The sequence below is a fragment of the Chelonia mydas genome, chromosome 1, assembly GCF_015237465.2.
Source record: "Chelonia mydas isolate rCheMyd1 chromosome 1, rCheMyd1.pri.v2, whole genome shotgun sequence".
Classification (NCBI taxonomy): domain Eukaryota; kingdom Metazoa; phylum Chordata; order Testudines; family Cheloniidae; genus Chelonia; species Chelonia mydas.
The window spans coordinates 26,581,298-26,599,683 of record NC_057849.1 but is presented as its reverse complement, the minus strand read 5'-3'; the positions used below and the strand labels follow the sequence as shown (position 1 = coordinate 26,599,683).

General features: G+C 41.2%; 1 protein-coding gene across 8 annotated transcripts in view; it reads right to left on the bottom strand.

Moving 5' to 3' along the window:
• FAT3 (FAT atypical cadherin 3) overlaps window positions 1-18,386 on the bottom strand; it is a 544,317-nt gene that overhangs the window by 144,817 nt on the left and 381,114 nt on the right. For 5 of the 8 annotated variants that reach the window (XM_043528746.1, XM_043528740.1, XM_043528763.1 and 2 more), the window contains exons 5-7: window positions 8,229-8,543; window positions 3,780-3,990; window positions 3,297-3,365 (exon numbers count right to left, since the gene is read on the bottom strand). In XM_043528746.1, the coding sequence (XP_043384681.1) occupies window positions 3,297-3,365; window positions 3,780-3,990; window positions 8,229-8,543 (595 nt within the window). The remainder of the gene's footprint in view (window positions 1-3,296; window positions 3,366-3,779; window positions 3,991-8,228; window positions 8,544-18,386) is intronic. The other 3 variants (XM_043528786.1, XM_043528769.1, XM_043528781.1) reach the window with 1 other exon arrangement.

The following is an 18,386-nucleotide window of genomic DNA, read 5'->3' as shown; positions in this document are numbered from 1 at the left end:
AACTCTGGGTGAGCAGGGTCTCATACAGCCTGCTCTGTCATGATGTGGAGGGCAAGAGAAAAGGAGTCTGGTGAGTGCTTCTAATTCAGGGAGCAGAGCCCCAAAATAATATCTGTCCCAAGGCGTGGGGAGGGGGGAATCTTGCTTAGTCCTGCCCCAAAGTGAGTTATAAAACCTAGGATGCTAATAGAAAAACATGGGACAGCTGAACCACGGCCCTGTATGCAGTACTGGAGGCACAATGATGGAAAGGGAATGGACAGATTCCAGGGTCCCAAGGAAGAGTCTAAACTGCCTCTGGCATTTGCAGAAAGAAAGGTACAGCCCAAATTACTCAGACTCAGGGAGAGGTCAGGATCAGAAATTTAGCTTTCTAGTTCTGGCGGATCTAAAATAAATCTATATGCTGACAAAACAGGTACCAAGTACTCTGAATTCAACTGCAGCATTCAGTTAAAACATGGTGTATTTTAGAAATATTAGTAACACAACATGCAAAGCAAGACTTCATATGTAGCACATTATCTTAGAAAGAGAAGGACACTGCAGAGATATTTTGAATTTCAGCAAAGTAACTGTTAGTAGCAAATCCAAGGCTGTGATTCTCCTGAAAAGCTGAGTATGGAGCAGAAAATAAGGTGTAGGGGGAAAAAAACCCCAAGAAATACAGTACACAGTTCTCATAGCAGATGATTCAAAAGAGGCTGGGGAATCATGTTTTTGGCACTCAATGAAAACTGGTGCAATGTGGTTTGCATAGGAAAAAGTTTACATTATTATTAGCCAGGGATCCTGAAATTACTGGAATTTAAGCACAACGGGGTAGGAAGGTCCTGCTCTAGTTTTAAAAGTTGCCTGTCCTTTTAAAGGCCTACATCAGGATCAGGAGGAAGGGATGGAGAGAGACCTAATGGGAAAGTGTCAGAGGGGTTTTGTGCAACATGCTACTCAAGCAACAATCGGCACCGTGCAGCTCAGCTAATGCAGGGAAAGTAGCACACTAATTATCGTACCACTCCCACGACCAGTGCAAAGGGGTGAAAGAGACAGAGACAGAGAGAGGGCTCAGTTTACATGGGAACAAAAATAATTTCAACTGTTTTGGAGCTTCTATTCCATTGAAAATGAGTTTCTTATCAAACAGTGATTAAATATAATAAAAACTGAGAAAATGGGCTCTTGTGTTCAGGGCCTTCACAAGGCAGTGCTGTGGGCTCTGTGTGACCTGACAGATAAATTCAATACATGCTGAAAACAGAAACTGGGTTTGACTTTTCAACCATTATTGATTAGAAGGGCCCAAATAGAAGGCAGCCTCCTATGTGAGGAGGTGAATTCCAAATTAAACAAACAGGCAAGTAGATATCAGAAAAAAATAACGAAGGGAAATGATTACACTGGGAGATTCTGGTCTTTATTTATTTTATGAAGCCAATAAATTTAAAGGTTGAACTCGAAACTCTGAGTTAAATCAGGCACTTGCATAAGCATGCAGGACTCCCGTTGACTTTACTGTGGGATGTTCATGGAGATGCAAGTGCAAAATTCAGATCAGGGCAAGGTTGCTGCCATCTTTTAGTGTGGCTCACAAACAGCTGTCTGGAGCCATCAGTCCCTTCGAGCTTCCCATACGGTAACTGACACTGATTAGAAGCAGCTAAATTAATCTAAACATAAATACTAGACTGTAAGCTCTTTGTGGCAGGGACCATATTTTTGTTCTTTGTTTGCACAGCACCAAGCACACTGGGGTCCTGGTTCATGCCTGCTGCTACCAGGCACTACTGCAGTAGAAATACTACTTCTAATAAAGTAGATGGCCACAGGCGCAGACGAGGGAATCGACCCTGCAATGTACTGAGAGGTGCCGAGTGCCCAGAATACCTATTAAAGTCAATGGAAATTAGGCGCTCAACACCTCTTGGTACTGGCTAACATCAAACCCTAGAGCCTTTATGGACAATGTTAGTTGGTTTTTGTTTTTTGGTTTTTTTGGGGGGGGGAGGGGAGGGAAATAAACTAAAACCTATTTTAAAAAGTATTTAAGCTATTCTAGCTGTAAGTACTGTATTAAATTACCAACTACGGGCTCTAATTACCATGCATGCTCTTCATCAGCCATCTCTTTTGGGGGGCAAACATATTGAGCATCATTACGAGGAGGTGCTGGAACAGGAATAATTACAATGATGCGTAAGAATGTAGCTGGAAAGCAGCAGCCTTCTCTCAGACTTAAAGTTGAGAGCATTATAATGAGAGTGGTGGGATTCACTGAGCAAAAGACAAAACAGGATGAAGGGCAGAGAAGTCCAACAAGAAGTTCGAGTTCAAAAAGTGACAAAGTCAATGTGGGGGGAGGGGGGCCTCCCGTGGGAGGATAGTTAGGGTCAGCAAGAGGAAGGGAATGTAAACGTGATGCTAATATAAACTGCTCAGACTGTGCTAAAACTATCGAAGAATGCAAGGGAAGACATTAGATGTGTTTTGCTCTTCTCAAAGGGCTAACGGGAACCCAAGAGCACGACAGCACTGGGTTTAGTTTTAATGATGTTTGGCATCTCAGAAACGCAGCTACAGATACAAGAGGAAACACAACAGTTTTCCTTCCTGATCTGCACAAATTAAGGACAGAAAGGTTACAGAGCTGTTAAGTGAGTTGCCCAAAGCCACACAAATAAATCAATGGCAGAGCTGGGAACAGACCTCAGGAATGCTGACTCTTAGTTCCCTGTTCCAGCTGCTAAGAAATACTCCTTCTTCCCTCTTTTTCTGATATCCACAGACCTACTGCATTTGCCTTTGCATTTAAAATACCACCACTGTCATGCCCTCTCCTGCCTTTTACCAACCATGCTTGCTTTCCTTTTCCCCACCTTTATAAGCAAAGTTACGGAAGGCAAATTAGGCAATTTTGTGCTTGAAATCTCACATCTAAACTGATTTCACTTTGTCAGCTTGCATTCAAGTGGATCATTTTGGTGGCTCCACTTGCAACCCACATGCTGACGCTGCTCATGCCTAATTTTTTTTTTTCCATTTCCCATTTTAAAAGGACAGCACTGAACTGTAAAACCTTTGAATTTTTTTTGGTTAAATTGTGAAAATCCGTGAATAAAGGGCTAATAATTGGATATGATAAAATCTGTCATAGAAAAGAATGTATCCAGTCCATCCTGTCACAGGCACTTATGAAAGGTGTCATATAATTTGCTTCAAAGAACTTGTAAAAAAAGAAAAGAAAAAAAAAGGCAGCTTGGATAGTTGTACTTTAGCAAATGTGTTTGCACTAAGGGTACCTTCTGTTGAACAGTTCTGCCCACAAGCTGTCTGTAGAATATAGAACATCTCTCGAGCATGCTTGCCACCTTGAAGCAGGGCAGTCGGAAGCAGAAAAAAAAGAACAGAATGCAGAAAAAAAGGTGAAGAAAAGAGAGAAATGAGGGACAGCAAGTCTAAGTACCATAAATACATTTAGAAATGAGATTAGCAAAGTATGACAATAGAATTTAAATGACAGACAACATCAAGATTGCAGTAAATAACATACTATGAAAAAAAAAACAATCCAGCCATACAGCGCTTTCTTTTCAGCTTAGCTAAGGAGTCATAACAAAAGCATGAGTATTATTATTATTATATTATTAAATTAGGCATTTTCATTTCAGCATGTCACATTTTTAATTTGGGTAATAATTCACTGTTAGTTTTCTCACTCTCAAAACCACACATCCTGAGATGTTTTTCTTGATACCTATTCACAGCACTGAGTTCAAACTTACCGACTACATCAAACCACAAAGGTATATTAGCGGGTTGCACAGAGACCACGCCCACAATTTCCGTCACTTTATCGCTTTCCATGACAGTGAAGTTGTAGAAGGGCTCATCAAAAGTCAGTGATACAGGTGAGGGTACGGGTTTCTTAATCCACTCAATATGGAGGCGTGCAGTTGAAGACTTCTGGGGTCGTCCATTGTCCACTGCTTTTATCTGTTACGCATAGAGAGAACACATACGGTGCCTTAACATGCTGCTCTGTCAATGCATCTTGAGTATATTCCTGCCACCAGAGCAAAGTTGGGTTTATTTCTGTGGAAATTTTCAACTAAAATGAAAATTCATTTTTTGTCAAAATTTTTCATGTAAAAGTTTGATCTTTCAGTGAAAATCAAAATGTTCTGATTTGGAAATGCCGCTGGCCTCATGGGAGTTGTATTCTGAGGACCTCATGCTCCCTTTTGGTCCAGGCTCCCTGGCTGGACTACAACCCCCAGCACGCACCACAGTTATTCCTCCTGGTGAGGGAGGTGGTTGCATCATGAGAGCCCCTGGTCATAGTGAATCATGGGGAACATAGCCCAGCCAGGGAGGACAATGGGGACATGAGGAAACTGAACTACAACCCTTCATGAGGAACTGTGACAAGATATCTGGCTGAAAATATTTCAGTTTTCAGCCTAAATATGTAAGTTTTCCATAGTTTCATAGGGTTACGGTCTGAAGGGACCTCCTGTGTATCTAAGGCCAATAAATTTCACCCAAAATCAAAAATTTCTACAGATACTTTTCACTTGGTAAAATCTCTTTTAGTTGAAAACTCAATTTTGCACTATTTTTTTTAAACTAAGTAACTAACTTAGTTGCATCCGACGAAGTGGGTATTCACCCACGAAAGCTCACGCTCCAATATGTCTGTTAGTCTATAAGGTGCCACAGGACTCTTGGCCGCTTTAACTAACTAAAGTGACATGCCCAATACCTGAGATACAATTTAAGTCTAAAGGGATTGTTACTGCTTCTTGGTCTTCTCTGCAGTTCTGAGACAGCGAGGAGAACTTGATAAAATAAAATTATGTCAGGGGTTTGAAGCAATCCTTGCTATGCAGAAGGGATACAAACCACTACAACTGGCACTGTCAAATAACACCATCAATATTGTAGGGATGCGTGAACTCACAAAACAAATATTGAATACAGAGGGCTTTCAGCATGGTAGATGCTGATGATGACTTCAATATCCTATATAGGCTCTTTTCACCCATAGCTTAACTCCATAGATTTTACAACTGCTGCAGTTTTTGTGAGATATTGCGCATTAATATTTTGTCATTCAAACAGGGGAAAATAGCAAGATGGCATTCACACTAGTGAGATGTAAAGGTCTATATCTGCTTGCCATGCCAGTACTAAAAAGATCTGCTAAAAGCAACAGACAAGTAAGAATCTCAGCTTTCTAACAGTACACGTCAGATGTTTCTAGTCAAATAATTCACATTTTTAACCTGGTTTCAGAGTAACAGCCGTGTTAGTCTGTATTTGCAAAAAGAAAAGGAGTACTTGAGGCACCTTAGAGACTAACCAATTTATTTGAGCATAAGCTTTCGTGAGCTACAGCTCACTTCATAAACTGTTATTGGTGCCTGTGTCTACCAGTGCTTTATTGATACTGGTCCAGAATTGGACTAGTGTTATTTTCATTACCTTCTCTAGAAGCCTTTTTAAAAATGTAATAGGCTTTCGCTGTCAGGAAGTTTGACCTGGGTTCTATTCCTGGCTTTGCCACTAAGCTACTGGGTGACCTTTGGGAAGTCACTTCACAACTGTATGCCTCATTTTCCACATTTGTAAAATGGAGATAATTATATTTACCTTTGCACGTTGAGACCTGCTGATGAGAAGCATTATATAAGAGGTAAGTATTATTAATAATAATTTTCCCAAAATTTCCCTGAATTTCACCCCATTACTCCTATTTCCAGTCTAAATAATTTCTATATCTTATGTTCACACTGTTGTTATTATTTTCATCATTATTTGTATTACTGGAGTCCTACTCGGAGATTCCAACTGAGACAGCAGACCTACTTTGGCAGGTACTGTACAAACACAAATATGATCCATGACATGACACATATGTGGACCAATGGCCTTTTTTGCTATCGCACTTGGACTGCAAAACTATTAACTTTTCAGTATGCTATATCCTTCAGTCTCTTACAGTACTATGTTTTGGATTATTTCAACCCATTTTCCAAAATGATTACTTTCTTCCTGTGTTTCAGTTTCTCTAGATCTATTTATGTTGCTTCTCTGCCCTCAGTGTTCACAATTCCTCCCAACTTAGTATTAATTCTTCTTATTATTTATATTATACTATCAATGTGCATGGTGCGTAATAAGCGTGATCCTTGCCTGGAATAGTTTACAATCTAGGGGCTGGTCTATACCAAGAGTTAGTGCGTGGCAAGCTGGGGTGTAAATCTACAGCACTCTAGCCTGCTATGTGCTAACTGGCTGCATGGACCCTCTGGCCATGTGCTAAACGTTCCATAGTTCACTTTGATCTACCGCTGTTTCAGCATGCAGTAGGTCAAAACATACTGCAGAACTTTTAGTGAGAGGCAGCAGGGTTCACATGGTGACTTACTGTGCAGTATCCTATAGGGCTAGCCCATTGATTTACAGTGCAGCTTACAGCACAGTAACTGTCCAGATAGACAAGCCCTATGTGTACAAAAAGACGTGGGATGACAAACATCTGGGTAAGAGAAGGGAGGATGGGGGTTACAAATACTATTTCATGTGGGTGCGTTGGTCAGTTATGTAAACATCCAGAGAGTCTGGCTAGTTTTTCTTTATTTTAGTGTGTTTTCGAGTTACACACTATAGGAGATATTTATAAATATATATCACTATACCATGAACTAATGTGATTAACACACTTTTAAAAAGGCTGGAAGTATTTGCCTGAAACACCTTATCCTGTTAGCCAGTGTTGATCTTGCTGGGAAATAGATAAAGGGGGTCTGGTGAACTGTAACAGGTGGTTTGCTGGGAAATAGATTAAGGTGGTCTGGTGAACTATAGCAGATGGTTTGTTACTCTACTTGGATTTAAGAGGGATGGACTCTTTAGAGAGAGAGGAACAAGGCTGTATCCTGAGCAATCCTGGGGTAGATTCCAAGTTGGAACTCGGCCTGGGGAGAAGACTTGAGCTGAACTTTACATTACAGTATTTTATTAATAAAGCCAACTGCCAGGAAGTGAGAGACCTGGCTCACAGTGTGAGATCTGAAAGGCACCTGGTCAGAGTGCTGTTTACGCTGACACCTAGATCCCTGATGAAGATGTGAAATAAGACGGGATGAAACATCCATCGATGTGGCACACTACTAGACACCTGCGCCCACTCAATACTTTGCTGTTTATCATTAGCCTTTGTTTAAGTGCCTACCACCAGTCGTTTTCAATCACACAAGAATGTTTCAATACATATGGATTTCTGGAGTTCATATGCCCCTAAATTTGATTCTATCAAAAAATACCACACATCTCTTGTCTCTCTCAGGCCTGGTCTGCACACAGTTTTTGTGTCCCATAACTATTTTGGTTAAGGCAGTGATTTTTTTTTTTTTACTGAAATAGTTATTCCAGTGCAACCCCTAGGGTGGGTGAAATTACACCAGTGTAAAAGTGCTTTATATCAGTATAGATTATTCCACTTCACTTACAAGCATAAGCCCAGGGCCAAACAGAGAGTGGGGGCCAGGAGGGCCATTTGGCCTGGGCCTCAAACTCAAAGGGGGCCTCAAATTTAAACACTTGATATAGATTTTTCCTCAATAATTAGTGCATTTGCACAGAAAAAGGCTAGAAAAGAATTTGTTAAATAAAAAAAAATTCAAATTATGTCTCACTTTTTTTGGTGCCTTATTTTGTTTTCATGTGTCGTCATTTTTTATTTTTATTATGGCTAGGGGCCTCAAAAGCCGGAAGTGGCCCGGGCCTCTCTGGATCTCTGAGAGGGCCTGCATAAGTCATGCTAGTATAATTACTTTTATACCGATATAACTGTCTCCACACAAGGGGGTTGTATTGTTTTAACTGAAGTGGTAGAGTTACAGCAGTACAACTATTGTGTGCGTAGACAAGCCCTCGGTCTACATTTTTTCCCTGTGCATTGGAAAGACAACTGATGTTTTGAAGATCGACCATTTGAACAACCTGAGAAGAACCCATTATGTGCTATAGCATGAAAACATTCAGGTTAAAAAGAGCTTTTACTTTATCTATAGTTATGTATGAAGACTGGATTTCTTAATGGGCTAAGGTTTTACATATAACTCCTAAATTAGAGAAAACGATGTGATATTATTTATACTAACTTTAAAAAAAATATTCTTGAAACATGAAATGGTGTGTGCTTATTCTGGTTAATGAATCCTTACTGTTAAGATGTCGTAATTCCCTGCTGTGAATTGCTTTCTGGAAGAAACCATCCCGGTTTTAGGGTCAATAAAAAATTTCCCATCATCATTTCCATCCACGATGCTGTAGGAAATTTCTGCATTCGGTCCTTCATCTTTGTCAAATGCAAAAGCTCTGTAGATTGGCTCCCCTCTTTTCTTGCGGTCTCTTTCAGGCAACTTGATCTGATAGACTTTCTCTGGAAACTGAGGCTTGTTATCATTTTCATCCAGAACTTGAACCACCACCCAAACAGTAGATTGCTTGGGAGAGACGCCTCCATCTGTGACCGTCACCTGGATCAAAATATATTTTTATATATATATGAAGAATTATGGAATCTAAATCTAATGAAACTTTGTAAATGGGCGGAATGAGCCACATGGAAAAATAACTCTTTGGTAGTCAGCAAGGTCTTCCCTTTAAGGAGTAATGTTTATAACAAGAAATCTAACAAGTTCATATAAGTAAAAAGAGAGAACACAGAAAAATCTCCAGCTGGGGGTTCAACTCGGAACCTACAGCCCCAGGTATAGAAATCTATTACTTTTTCCAAAACACATTCTCCTGCCTCTCTCTCTCAAACAGCCCCTGAGCAGTGATGCCAAAAGAGATGGAAACAGAATTGGAAATAACCACTTGCTCACCAGGGGATCATGTGGTACCTTTGCACCACTGCATTTTTAAAAAATTTTTTTTAGAAGTTTCCTGATTCATACATGGAAGAAGAGATGTGATTTCTTTATAGCACTGATGACAAATTTAACACATTTCTTCTTAAATTCTGAAAGGATGGCTGTCATTTTTTCATTCATTACCCAGAATCTGACAGCTCATTAATCCCATGATTTGTATGGCTGCAGTGGAAACAGAGATACATATATCAACAGAACAGAACCAGAGACATGCTTAGTAAAAATTCCTGGTGCATTGTGTAAACTATACAGCGAGCTGACAGTAATAAATAAGCACTGCAATCTGAGGGAAAAAAGAGTTAATTAGGAAGCTGGCAGAGAGTTAAAACAGAATTTACTAATAATTTTAATTATGAAATATTGTGAAAATGCGATGATCCAAAATCAGCAAGAACTTGAGAGACTCAGTAATACTCTTTAAAAAAAAAAATCAATCAATATACATTTCAAGCTTTCCCCCCATCTTTCAAGTACAATTTTAACAAGTTAAGTAATAAGGCAGAAAGAGACTTCTGCTTGCATGAAAGAAGCTTGGATTCGCTTTCAATTAAATTTGCTAACATGCCAATTCCCACAGTAGCAATTTTGGATGGCGGTCAGCCAAAAATATTACATACTTTCTAGTCTGGCTGGGCTGACCATTGACAGTGACAGCTCTGCTGGTTAACTGCTCAGTGGGTTATTTTTGTCTAAATGTCTCTTTATTTCCTCCTTACAAAACGAAGTCCCATCTCCCAATCCGCAAAGAAAGCTAAATGGTTCTGGAAATCTTATCCCCTGGCATTGTTCACTCCCTGCAATTAGAAACCGCGATTTAGAGTAAATGCTGAAGTGGTCTTGCGATCAGCAGCAGAAGTACAGCATTTTCTAGGAAGGAGTCAAGCTGTTTTTTCCCCCTGGCCTGTTTTTAACCACACTTTTTAAAACTAAAACCATGGAAAGTGCTGGACTGACAGCTGTGAGACTCAACCCCTCTCTTTACAGACAACAACTGTTATGGCAGCAGGCACCAGCAATGTAAGATTGCCCACATCATCCAATCACTCATCTGGGATGAGGGACCTGCTCTAGGAGTGCATCAGCCTTGGGTGTCTCTCTTGAGAGACTGTCAACCTGGGTGCCAATTAGTACTGGTTGGGATTGCAGTCTCGTGATGCGCACACTTGTCTGCTGAGAACTGGACTGAGACCAGCATTGTATTTCTCACAAGCCACTAAACCACCATCTGTCAGTACTGGAGCAACCGGCAACCTAGAGATGAAAGACTCATTGCTCACTGCCGATGAGCTCAGTCAAACAGTTCCTTGTCACTGCACTTTTAAAAATATTATTTATCATTTTTAAAAGGCTGCATGAGTGGTAGCTGATCTGCCTCTCCCATCTTGTGAAGTTAACACCTCTGGAAGTAGCACTCAATAAACCCATGAATGCTAGATCATTTGTAAACAGAAAGCACTACCCCCAATCTATCACTAGCATAAAAAAGTAAGAAAAAATCTACCACCTTTAAGGATGATCCCACCGCACCTTTGCTTTTTGCTGCAGAGCAAGACAGGCAGTCAGCAGGAGCACAAGTTAAAGAAATCCTATTCCAGGACTTCTGCTTATAATAGAGATAAAATAATCAATAATACTGGCAGTACAGCAAGGATGTAGCATACAAAAAAAAAATGAGCCATGCTAATTTCAACACCAATCAAAATATAATGTAATGCTGTTTATTATTTCTATAATGTCCCTAATACACAGAAAATGCCAGAATGAGAGGGAAAATACTGGTGTTTGCATAATGAAATATGACACTATTACCAGGGAAAGATACATCTTCCAAACTTCCAGAGGAACACCGTGAACAATGGAGAATATAAATAAAAATATTATAGGTGGGGCTGATAGCACAGCCACTTCAAGATCACCTGATACTTCTATTATTAGATCCTGTTTTCACTGCTTATGACTTCGCCAAACTTTAATTGTTTGGGCTGAAGTTTTCCATTTCAGGTGTCTGCCTCAATTTGGGGCGGTTGTTGTTGCTGTATTTATTTATTTATTGAAGATTTCAGCCAAAATGGCCCAGCACTTTCTGAGAACCATAGAATATCAGGGTTGGAAGGGACCTCAGGAGGTCATCGAGTCCAACCTCCTGCTCAAAGCAGGACCTAATCCCCAACTAAATCATCCCAGCCAGGGCTTTGTCAAACCTGACCTTAGAAACCTCTAAGGAAGGAGATTCCACCACCTCCCCGTTCCACTGCTTCACCACCCTCTTAGTGAAAAAGTTTTTCCTAATATCCAACCTAAACCTCCCCCACTGCAACTTTAGACCATTACTCCTTGTTCTATCATCTGGTACCACTGAGAACAGTCTAGAGCCATCCTCTTTGGAACCCCCTTTCAGGTAGTTGAAAGCAGCTATCAAATCCCCCCTCATTCTTCTCTTCTAGAGACTAAATAATCCCAGTTCCCTCAGCCTCTTCTCATAATTCCTGTGCTCCAGCCCCCTAATCATTTTTGTTGCCCTCCGCTGGACTCTTTCCAATTTTTCCACATCCTTCTTGTAGTGTGGGGCCCAAAACTGGACACCGTACTCCAGATGAGGCCTCACCAATGCCGAATAGAGGGGAATGATCACGTCCCTCAATCTGCTGGAATGCTCCTACTTATACAGCCCAAAATGCTGTTAGCCTTCTTGGCAACAAGGGCACGCTGTTGACTCATATCCAGCTTCTTGTTGACTGTAACCCCTAGGTCCTTTTCTGCAGAACTGCTGCCTAGCCACTCGGTCCCTAATCTGTAGCAGTGCATGGGATTCTTCTGTCCTAAGTACAGGACTCTGCACTTTGTCCTTGTTGAACTTCATCAGATTTCTTTTGGCCCAATCCTCTAATTTGTCTTGGTCCCTCTGTATCCTATCCCTACCCTCCAGTGTTGTATGTAGAACAAGGCTAGGGGAAAATATGTTGTTTTGCCCACGTGAAAAAATTCTGGGGACTTTTTCTGAGAGATGCTCTGGTGCCCCAGGCTTTGGAGCAGGGATGTGACATTTGGCAGAGGGGCAGCCTTAGCATCAGGGATGGGCCTTTTGCTGGCCCCATGAAAATCCGCCCGAATTCGGCCAAGTTTATTAGTCTCTGAAAATCAAATCTCACACATGCTCAGTAGAGACTTCGATTTTCGCAGCTAAATACCCGGGCAGCTTGGGGCTGAACGTGACTTTTCCTGTAACTGCAGCAGGTTGTGACGGGGGTCAAGGCACCTGAACTGAGCGCAAATCTCTCCTCTGCTCTCAATACCCCCGATGCCTGGGCAACCTTATTTTGCCCACCTTGTGCATATGTATTACCATGTAGTCTTTAAATTGCATGATCATATCCTGTTTTTCCATGGGATCACTGGCACCATTCATCACATAGGATGGGCCTTCTCTGAAGATGGATCAGGGCTGTGTAATGAAGAAGATCGTTTGTAGGACCCCGACTCATTTGTTGCAGAAGTTGGAAGGTCTGTAGTGAGTGAGGCAGGGGATTGCAGGAGGACGACAAAAAACATGGTTAAAGCAGTTGAATGCTGGCCTGGAGAACTGGATTCTATCTCTGTCTCTGCCACTGGGTTCCCACGTGATGCTCGGCAGGTCACTTAATCCAAACTTTTTATAAATGGTAATTAATTGTGTGCTCCTCATTTTCTGGGTGACTGACTAGAGACCCTGGGGACTGATCTGCAGAAGCACTGAGCCACTGAAGTCAATAGGAGCTGTGCTTTGAACATGTAAAGTGCTATATCATCAGGATCTATGCATTTCCTTTTGACTTTAATCTCTCCGTGCCTCAGTTCCTCTCTGCAAAATGGGGATGATAATACCCCCTCATCTCACAGAGGTATTGTAAAAATAAATTCATTAATATTTGTGAAGAACTCAGGTTATATAATGATAAGCCCCTCCAGAAAGACCATGAGGAAATAAGTGAGTCTGTCTTCAGAACAGGGTTTGAGTAGCCTGCAATAAACAAGGCATGGGGCCACACATTGAACAATAAGGAGAGAACAAAGTGCTGAATAGCTGCTTGTTATGCTTCAGTCTGCACTGAACTAGACAGGGGTCCTGGGGGAAAAATAATGTGAATAAGATCACGTAATCTAAGGCTATCAGAAACGCATATGCAAAAGGGGGTCGAATGCTGGCATTTTCTAACTTTTCAGAGCTTGACTTTGCAACCTGCTAATGTTCTTTTAATTTTTTTTGTGCACACAGATAGATCTAGATACAGATGAAGGTGCCCTTTTACCAGACAGCAGTGATTTTGGGGCCAATTCTGTTTTGGAGTTGATACAGGATCCAAGTTTTTCTTCTCATTCCCTTTTTGCCTTTTTTTTTTTTTTTTTAATTAAAAAGTGAATTTTCTAGTTCCTTAAATTTACAAAACTAGCTTCTCCTATTAGGAAGGCATTGGTTCAAGCTATACTGTTAAAAGCATATTGTTATTGCTTCTCAAAGGTGAATTAAAATCCTTTGTTTTACTCTTTACTGACTGAATTCAGTCTCCAAACTTGGAAAAAAACCTTTTCAAAATAGAACTGAATTTTCTATGGATTTTTTGCTGTAAAATATTCTGTAACTCTGTAAAGAAAACCTTTTAGAATACTCCCTTTCTGAATTCTGGAATTCTTTGCCAGAGATTTTTTTTTTAAGTCCATCTAACATAAGAGCCAGATGAACCACGGGCTTCAAATTTTACTCATGTGGAGCAAGGTGTAGATCTGGGATCCATCACATTTCTAGAATACCTTGGACACTGTCTACATAGTGAGACATATAATAAATAAATTTAAAAGTTATTTCTAAAATGTGTCAAACCAAATTTATTCTGCCAATGGCAGCTGACAGATATGACAAATTACGAAGAATGCCCCCCAGCCCCACTATTGTGTCAAGTGGATGCTCAAGAATTGTTTATATAGCACCCGTGATTGAGAAGAAAACCCCCATTACACCTTATGTTTTCAGTATTTTCTTAATGATGAGTGCTAAGAGTTCCTCACGCTCATCTTTAAGAAAATGTTGATAACATAAACTGAGTGTAATCGGAGTCTTCTTCACCACCATGGGGCTATAAATATATTAATTTTTGTAAACCCAATTTCTGGAACATCAATGGAATAACAAATATATTCAATGATTCAAATATATGTCAATAACAACTGAATGGTTACATCTAGTAGTGTTAATTAAATAACATTAATAACATTCAAAGCAACCGATATCATAAATTTTTGCTTTAATCCTGAAGTTTGTCAATTCTGCTCTAAAATTGTACACCCTGGAGGAGAAAGCTTTACACTTAAGTGTCTTCTGGGTAACACAAGCTTTTCAAATTGCCAGGCTGCAGCTTCACTTGAAAAGCTCTGAGTGCCCGATAGAGGAAGCTGAAGTGTTAGTTAAAGCTTTATCTCTCAGGCATGTAAATTAAAAAAATCCAAAACCCAACAACCAGAGATCGGATTATTTTACTGAGCTGCTATTCCACTCCCTGGATAGCCCTTTTCTCCACTCCACTGGCCTATCTCCAGCCCTGGATTGTCAGATCCCACATTTAAAATAGATTAAAATAAAAGAGAAAAAACAAAATGACTTTCAAAATCCCCCCATCCCCCCCCCCCGGCAACTTTGCAAGTTTAAAGTTGCTCAGACATATTCCCATACAACACAAATTCTGAATAGCATGGAAACAAAAAGATATCTCAACTATCACCCAACACAACACCAATCTCCAAGTACTAGCTCATTTACATCAGGACACTCCAACATGTTACACTGACCTCTCTAATGTACTCACTTTCAATTCAACATTACTACAATCCTCAGTGCAAACATCAAACAGTTAAAAACCACACTGCAAGGTAGTAAGGAGATCCCCTCACAAACCCCAGAAAAATCCTCTGCAATTTTCTTGGAAAAACAGAAATCTCTTGAAGTTCTCTTCAATTTTAAAATGACCTTCAATCAAGGCTGTGCTGAGATATACCAGTTCATAGGAAAATTTAATTTATCCAAGCTTATCTGAAAATTTCCTTTCTTTGAGTAACAAGGTCCATAGCTTGGTTAAAATGGGTACTTCAGCCAGCTTGCAGCTTGGGAGAGGAACCAGACCTATCAGTCACTGGCAGCAGAAGAATGCCCTGCCTCCTGGAATAGCATAATTCAAATCTACTTTCCTAAATTACAGATTGTGTTCCTCAATATACACTGAAGGAACAAATTCTCCTACTGCAGAGTATGGTAAATCCCATGTAATGGCAACAAACTCAAAACCATGGATGTCAATTTCCACTGCTATTCTGGATGATTGGTTTTGTCTCCAGGATGAGCCAGATCTGTCCACCTTATTACTCAACTAAAGGAAATTTTCACATAAGCACGGATAAATTTTCCTATTCTTCATTACACCTATCCATTACAATGGGATTTTTATAGTAATGCACTTCCAGTGTGTGAAGCAGGTTCATCCTTTAATTACGGACATCCAAAAAAAGGTAGATTTTATATAAGTTGCTCCTCTGACTTCCTGTGGGCACTAAGGTGTGGAGAAGACTTCTGCCAAAAGAAAGAAAATGGCATCTGCTAACACTGGATGACCAATATACAGAATTTGGTGAACTAATGGATATCTACCAGACCTCAATACAGGAGATATGCCTACTCTGCCCTGAGAATGCTAGTGCCCCTAACAACTGGACTTGCTGCTTAACTGAAGGAGGACTATTTCCTGAATTTGCTTAGGAAATGAACTCTATGGCCATTGTAAGAATGACTGATCTGAATTAAAATTACAATAATGGTCTCATTAGAGAAAGCTCCCGAATGGAAATAAAAAACTCATCTGATTGGAGAACATAGCCAATAGGAGGCCTACATGTTTGTTTTGTCAGTTTGCTGCAACCTGAGTGTTTTCATGCTCAAAAGAGGGAGCCGAGAGGATACCTGCCTGGACCTGGCTGCCTACAAAGGGTCCATATGGTGAGGAGCCCATTCCTTCAACTAAAAATCTCCCTCTGTTAGAAATGCTGACTCCCTGACCACCAAGAAAAATAGCCACAGGTATCTTTGGTAGCAATACTAGGTTCAATTTTGATTGGTGCACACTGAGAACTGAGCAGACTGGTTCTTCCAGATATGGATTGCTGTCCCTCTCGACACTCTATAGCCAGCTGTTGGGAAGAAAGTGGCAAGGCAGGGCATTCTGCAGCAAAATCTGGAAGCAATCACCAGGACATTAGGGCATGGAGACCCATATTGGTAGCTGGGGATGAAAGTCCAATACCTTCCCAATCTTTTAGGATTTGGCAGGAAATCCCTATCACTCTATTGCACTTTCCCAGGGTCTGTGATGAGGTATACATAGCTACAGCTGTCTAAGGCCATTACAGATCTCCTAATGGAACCTATTTGAACCTGTAACTCTCATTTGGCGTTCCCTAAGGAGGAAGAATTCCCCTTGTGAAGGTGTGTGTGTACGCATGCCTAGAGGTATCAGAGCGTCTATGGACTGGTCCTTTGTGCACTGATCTGTCATGTTTACTCTATAAGGGTGATCAGGGGAATGCAGCACTGATGACTATCCCCCAGGCTGCGCTCCATGGAAGTGAGCAGAGGAACCGGGTGCTAGATTATCTGTCCTGCTGCACTCAGTGAGGGTGACCAGGGGAAACAGTGGTGATTTTATTATTAATTTATTTCCCCCTTGAGAGTTTGTCCCCATAATCCTGCTTTGGAAGGCAGAATAAAACTGGGCTCTGAGACAGCTCTGAAAATACTTCAAGTGGCTGGCATCTCCTTGTCCTCAGAGAGGCTTGGGCGTGTCTCCTCTCCCCCATATAGAATCGTAGGACTCGAAAGGTATGGCCCGCTACTGGCTCTCTCTGAAGGAAGGTTCAGCCTGGGTCTCAAGGATAGGCTTCCCAGAAGCTCTACCCCTCTCTAGTGCATGGGATCCATATGGGTCAGACGGGTCTGTGTTTCCCATTGTGGTCTCAGCCTGGGATATCAGCACGGATCCCCCATGGGGAGAGGGAATGTTACAGAAGTGGCAGCAAGGAGAGAAAGGGGGTCCCAAGGGCCCCTCATCAAACTCTCTGGCATTGGCAGCGTCTCTGCTGCATTTAGTGCCCTCCATCTGCAATCCAGGGGAAAGTGGAGGGGAGGAAGCAGCTGAGTTCCACAGTCAGAGGCAAGGCTGCTGGCATGGGCTAGAGGGTCTCAGGTGCAATCTTCTTCAGGCAGAGAGGGGCTGATTATCCTGCAGCCAGTTTTTTTCCAATCCTTCCTAGCTCCTTTCCTGCCAGGGATGGGGAAGCTGAAGTGACCCCACCCAGACTGGGCTGTGAAGGAAACTGCATTCTACAGGGGTGGTAGCAGGAGGCTCAATCCTTTCCTTTGGCATCTCTGGCTTTCTGGGCCCAGCTCGCTCCCTGAAGCCTGCAGGGGCACCCGTTGCTACCAACACCTCAGACAAGGAAGCAGAGCTGAGAGGATTGTCTGCCCAAAATCAAATGAAGCCACAGGATAGGGCTGGGCATGAGCTAGACAGTAGTCAACGGAACTGTTAGCCTAAAAAACTGAAGTAACGTTTGGAATTTCCCTCTGCAGCAGGGAGGTCTGGCTGAGCTGCCAGCCACTGTGGAGGCAGAAAAAAATGGAGATGAGTTCAAGAGGCAGGGTATTCCCCACCTGCCACTGACTGCCTGGCGTGGTTCTGCCTCCAAGCTGCAAGCACACTGAAGTATCCATTGGAACGGATCTGTGGACATTAGCATGAAGAAGAAAGATAAAGATTCTGAAGGCAGAAACATTGCAAGAAAAAGACAAAGACAGTGAAATACAACATGTAGTTATACTCCAGAGAAAGACAGCAATAGTGGCTACGTTGTTCCAGAGGTTTCATTTAAAACAATACCCAGAATCCTTAGTGGCAATAGCATAAACACAGTCAAATTGCTCTTCTGAGTTAGTGTGTGTGGAAGGTATGGTTATTGTATGATCTCAGTGAAAAATAAACTGAGTGCTTTAGGGAACTCTACGATAATAATTTTTGTAAAATGTGTGATTTACTATACTAAATTTAGGATGTACTGATACAAATCAACACACAATAGATCCGAGAGATCTTGGAAGTAAAACAGACATGAGGTGGGCAGCTGTTTAGCTCATTTAATCTAATGCAAATTCCTGAAAAACACAAATGACTCCAACACTTATTGTAGAAAAGACTGCCAGTTATAGCAATGGGACTCATCCCTGCTTCTCTCCCATTGGAGAACTGTTAATCTGGTAGTCTTATGTTTTCAATCATGAAAATTAATCACTCACTTTGGCCAGATATGATAAATGAGTAATTTTCCAATTCAGTTTTAACAACAATCTGTTAAAGACACAAACACTCGAGGTAG